This window comes from Glycine soja, chromosome 17, assembly GCF_004193775.1.
Source record: "Glycine soja cultivar W05 chromosome 17, ASM419377v2, whole genome shotgun sequence".
Lineage (NCBI taxonomy): Eukaryota > Viridiplantae > Streptophyta > Magnoliopsida > Fabales > Fabaceae > Glycine > Glycine soja.
The window spans coordinates 10,287,996-10,293,958 of record NC_041018.1 but is presented as its reverse complement, the minus strand read 5'-3'; the positions used below and the strand labels follow the sequence as shown (position 1 = coordinate 10,293,958).

Below are 5,963 nucleotides of genomic sequence, written 5' to 3'. Positions count from 1 at the left end.
TAATTTATTTTACTTTTTACACATGCGAAATCAGTTTGTCAAGAAGGTCTCACACTTTTAATAATAATTTTGATTATTTAACCGATGTTTTAAAAAGGGAGGAGCGTAGGGAAATAACTAGAGATATTTTAATGTTTTTAAAAACTAAAAATAAAAAATGGAAAGTGAGAACCCAGAAGAGATAAAAGGGAAATAAGAATAACATGGGCCTATGGCTCAAAATATACAGCCCATTACTAATCACCAAAAGCAGCTGCTGAGTTTTGTTGGCTGACAACCCGACCCACAATCCTTCATTATCGTCCAACCCGACCCGTTTCAAACCAAACAATCATTATTAGGTTCTTTCTTAAACCCTAAACCTCGGTACCGAGTAGGCCGCTGCAAATGCCATTTTATTTTGCTCTACCTCCTCACTTCTAGGGTTCGCAGCTTGTCTCTCAAACAATGGCGCTGTTCCTTCTCTACGAATCCGCTTCGGGCTACACCCTGTTCGAGGTTCACGGCCTCGACGAAATCGGCCAGAACACCGAAGCGGTTCGGAACTCCGTTTCGGACCTCAACAGGTTCGGCAAAGTCGTTAAGCTTCGCTCCTTCAACCCTTTCACTTCCGCTCTCGATGCTCTCAAACAGTGCAACGCCGTCTCTGAAGGTAACTAAACACTCTCTCGCACTGTTATTCTCTGCGCGCTTCCATGTTACTACCAAAAGCTTTGCTTGCATGTTTTAGGTTCTATTGAAGTTGTATGCTTTAGGGATTCAATTGGTCATGATAATTACTATCTTTTCTTATTTTTGGTTGATGCTTCTTTTGTTTTTTACCGCGTTTTCTTTGCTTGCTAACATGCGTGATATCGATTAAGCATTTAGTAAGGTCTTGTTTGGATGAACTTTTTCATAAGTTCTTAAAGTAGGATGATTTGTTTGAGCTTAAAAAACAATTTTAAAATAAGTGTTTTTTTTAATAAGCAGATATGATTTGCTTCTCAAGATAAAGAGGAAACAGTTTTTTTTTTTTTTTAAGTAGAAGCAGTTTAAACAAACACACTAAGAAAATAGAAAACTGCTTATTTTATTAAAATAAGTGCTTTTTTTTTCAAGAAATAAATTTAAACAAACTCACCCAAAATAAGAATGTAAAATGAACTAGCTTCTCCAACAGCTGAAGTAATAAGCTGATTTTTTTAACTTATAAGAGAAACTAAATTTATTTTACCTTTTTTATATGGAGAAGCTTATCCAAACAGGAATTAAGTCATAGTTGTGTGTCTTGTATATGTTGTTCATTTTTTTATTTTTTTTTTATGTTCAGGCATATTAACTGATGAGCTGAGGACTGTTTTGGAGACTAACTTGCCTAAAGTGAAGGAAGGTAAGAAGTCCAAGTTCAGTTTAGGTGTGTCCGATCCTAAGATTGGTTCGCAGATATCTGAAGTGACTAAGATTCCTTGCCAAAGTAACGAGTTTGTGAGTGAACTTCTTCGCGGTGTGCGGTTCCATTTTGATACGTTTGTCGGTGATCTTAAGGTTAGTGTTTCCTCATGCCTCTTTTTGTGTTTCTGTGTGCAGGATAACTGTGTCCTATTTTTATCACTAATTTATATATATATTTTTTATGCTGCTTGATTTTCACAGTCTGGAGATTTAGAAAAGGCACAACTTGGTCTGGGGCATAGTTACAGCAGAGCAAAGGTGAAGTTTAATGTTAACCGTGTTGACAACATGGTTATTCAAGCTATCTTCCTTCTTGATACACTTGACAAGGATGTTAATTCGTTCTCCATGAGAGTCAGGTAGTATGTTTCAACATTGGATGCTCAATTAATTTTAAAATTTTCATAGTCAAAATAATTTGTTCCCTTTGAGAAAATTTGTAAACTGGAAGGATTCATGTAACTTTTGGCTTGTCAATTATGTGCAGAGAGTGGTATTCATGGCACTTTCCTGAGCTGGTGAAAATTGTAAATGATAATTATCTGTATGCCAAAGTTGCAAAATTTATTGAGGATAAGGCAAAGTTGGCTGAAGACAAGATTCCAGCCTTAACTGACATAGTTGGAGATGAAGATAAAGCAAAGGAGATTGTGGAAGCTGCCAAAGCCTCCATGGGTAGAATTCTCATCTTTTTGGGTTTAACTTTTGCTTCGTTCTCTATCTGAATCTTTTTCTCTTGATGTTTTCAGGACAGGATTTGTCCCCAGTGGACTTGATCAACGTCCATCAATTTGCACAGAGGGTAATGGACCTATCTGAGTACAGAAAAAACTTGTATGATTACCTGGTTGCTAAAATGAATGATATTGCACCAAATTTGGCCTCTTTAATTGGTGAAGTTGTTGGTGCTCGTTTGATTTCCCATGCTGGTAGCCTCACAAATTTAGCTAAGTGCCCCTCTTCAACTCTTCAAATTCTTGGTGCAGAGAAGGCTTTGTTCAGGTTTTTACTCCACCTTTTGTTTTTGAAGTTTCTTAAATTTTGAAGTTCCAATTTATTCATTGAAATTTTGAAACTAAAAGTAACAAAGAATTTGTAATAGTGAAACTGCAAGAATTTGGCGTTTCCATTGTTTAGGTTGTTTTGTCAGGACCTCAGCTAAAATACAGACATTACTATTCCTTGTGCATTCACTGACATTTTATAATGTCTTTGCCTGCTTTATTCAGGGCATTAAAAACAAGAGGAAACACTCCCAAATATGGTTTGATATTCCACTCTTCTTTTATTGGTCGGGCATCTGCCAAAAATAAGGGTAGAATGGCTCGTTATCTTGCAAACAAATGCTCAATTGCATCACGGATTGACTGCTTTTCTGGTTTGTTTCTTGCATATTCACTTTAGCATATTTCATGGCTGTACATAGCCCTTTGTCATGATTTTGTGGTATCTTAATGCAGAAAAGGGTACTACTGTTTTTGGGCAGAAACTCCGTGAGCAAGTTGAGGAACGACTTGACTTTTATGACAAGGGAGTTGCCCCTCGCAAGAACATAGATGTCATGCAGGCTGCTATTGAAAGTGCTGAAAACAAAGGTAGGGATGAAGAGATAGCTACTGTCCCCTTTTAGTTTTCCCCAAAACACGAAAGATATAAATTTGGTTGTGAATGTAAATGAACTTATATTGGCCACTATATGTTGAAACCTTTTTTTTTTTTTTTTTGCAACATATTGGCCATTATATGTTGCAATTCCTATTATGTTTATATGTCTTGGGGTGGGAAGCTGATGTATACTAATTGTTGCAGATACAGAGATGGAAACAGAAGCACCTGCTGAAGTTTCAGGCAAGAAAACCAAAAAGAAGAAACAAAAAGCTGCTGATGCTGAAGATGACGTGGCTATAGATACAAATGGTGATGCTGTGGAGGATCATAAATCAGAGAGGAAGAAGAAAAAGAAAGAAAAGAGGAAATTGGAACAGGAGATGGAGGTTGACGATCAGGCTGAAGATGATGGTGCCAATGGAGTCACAAGTGAGCAAGAAGGAACAGCTAAAAAGAAGAATAAAAAGGATAGTAATGGAGAAGCATTCGAGGCTGGTGAAGTGTCTAAGAAGAAGAAAAAGAAATCAAAAAAGAAGGACATCGAGTAAACTATGATGTATTGCAGCTTTAACTGCCGAAATCGATTTTTTCATCTTATAGTTGTGGACAATGTTAAATTTTTATTTGCTTTGAACTTTACCTGTTGCTGCACTTGTCTAGACTTTATGTTGACTTGTCATTTGGCATACAAATTTTGTCCTAGCAATTTTCCGCATAATTTCAGCATTGGAAAAGTCTATTGCATAATGTTTTTAATATACTTTCTATTTTCTTAACTGTATCGTTCATCACTCTGCGACAATTTAAGCAATTGAAAATAAAGTTTTATTAATAAAGGAAATATTATTGAAAAAGCTGTGAGTGTGCTTGATGATTTTATTTTACTTATTTCGAACAGATGTGTCAGGGAGTATTTGGTTTGAGGCAATATCTTGTGTTTTATTCATTTATTTATTTTCAGTCACTTCGTATTTAACCCTTGCAAATTAATAGTGAAGGGAGGTCTTGGACTGCAAGGAGTTTGTGAGCCTCAATTCAGTGTATTCTAAAATTCTAAATTCTTTCTGTAAATTTATCTAAGACATCATTAACACTACTCCGAAAAGGGTGGTGAATGCTTAGAAGTGAAACACATTTGTTAAATAGATGTGACTGAAGTCACACCCAAAGATTAATTTGACTCTTAAATTCATAGTTTCTTATTTGAACTTTTGTAAATAAAATAAAATAATTATTTTTATTTGAAACAATTCTTAATTACTATAAAATCTTTTGCGAGGAATTGGGTGGTAGTAACTAGGGGTACGGCCTGTGTTTTGCACAGTTTTTTCTAAGAAAAAAACATAGTGAGAAAAAGAAGGGAAAAAAAAGAGAGAAAAGTGAAAAAAAAATAATGATGTTACACTGTCCAATAGCTGACAAGTGGCAAGCTGATGGACACAGTTTATATATATATATATATACCAGAAATCCCAATTTACTTTATAAATGTCTGTTTAGAATTTAATTAAGAATTTTTACCGTTTCGCTCGTTGCAAAGGTTAATGTAAAAATCTTAAAAAGTCAAAAACTTCATATGTCATCAACTACTTCAAATGTCTTAGAACAACTAAAATTTATCTTGCTATTGAACTAATAATATGTTATCAACCTGTTAAGCCTTGGAATTCGAGAACCAAGGCAAGCTTCCAGAATACAGAATACAGAGGGAGGAAGAAGCTTAAGACAGTGGGGGAGGAATTTCCTTATCATTTTTTGCATATCCTTCTGTTAATACACCTCCAATATATATAGTCATATGCTTTTGCTACAAGACAAAAGCTAATTACAGAATCTCTAAGACACTAATAGAGAGCACTATAGGACTAACAGAATTACAAAAGCATAGAGCACTATTGCTCATCACAGAATAGAGCACTACTGCAGAAACCCACTAACGGAATTGGTGCCAAAATCACTAAACATAATCTTTAAGTGTTGAGTCATTATCTTCCTCTTCCTATCACAACCACTGACAAATAACTAAAGCTTAATTTTTTTTTCTTTCCTTTTACACTGTATTTGGTTTTATTTTTTTATTTTTGAGTTAATTAAATTTCTCAGTTTTAAAATTAAGTAAATTTAACCTCCACCAAAGTATTTATAAATTAAACAATTTTTTAATAAAATTCATCAATCAAAACATGGAATTTCACTTAACATAAGTAAAATCTAAAAAAACACTCTTTAATCTTATCTTGTAAAACATTTCAATTTTCATTAACATTTTACTAAAATTCTTATAGAATTACTTATACAATTTTAAAATTATTTTCCAACGCAAATTTATCATAAAATTTGAAAGTTTTAAGTAAAAAATTGACAAAACGACTAAATTTAGTTAAATTTAAAAATAAAAAAACTTAATCAACTCAATTTTTTATATAAAAACTAAAAAATTGCATAATTTAATTTTAAAAAAAAATCAAAAATACAATTAAACCAACTACTATTCATTTAACTGTTGTATGAAAAGTATACAATTTCTGTGGGTAAAAGAAGCATCTTCAATTAAAAAGAACTATTAAAGGGAACATAAAATTAGATTTGTTGGTTAAAGGCAACAACCAACTGGTCCTGGGATTCAAATCCTCTACAAGTGAACATAGAACTGCACTGTGCGAAATTACATCCAACGGCCAAGCTTTGAAAAAGCACTTAGTTTTTTTTCCCATAAAATTACATAAACATTTGAATGGCCATGATTGCGTGCAGTTGGTTCACCAACTGTTGGCGATCTGAACCGCCGGCCATCACAATCACGTAAACAGATGAAAGAATTGAAAAAGAAAAGAACATCCGCCTCTGGTGACTGCACCTACCCAAAGAAAATGATGTAAGGCCTTAGTATCAAAGTGTTTACATAAAGAAAACCAACCTAT

At 33.9% G+C, this 5,963-nt stretch overlaps 1 protein-coding gene across 1 annotated transcript; it reads left to right on the top strand.

Moving 5' to 3' along the window:
* The first annotated feature begins 358 nt into the window (after positions 1–358).
* Positions 359–3,798, top strand: LOC114393631 (nucleolar protein 56-like). Its single transcript, XM_028354996.1, has 8 exons — positions 359–652; positions 1,313–1,527; positions 1,636–1,793; positions 1,922–2,109; positions 2,184–2,436; positions 2,664–2,812; positions 2,895–3,029; positions 3,244–3,798. The coding sequence occupies exons 1-8, from the start codon at positions 448–450 to the stop codon at positions 3,588–3,590; spliced, it is 1,650 nt and encodes a 549-aa protein (XP_028210797.1). The 5' UTR covers positions 359–447; the 3' UTR covers positions 3,591–3,798.
* Positions 3,799–5,963: the final 2,165 nt, after the last annotated feature.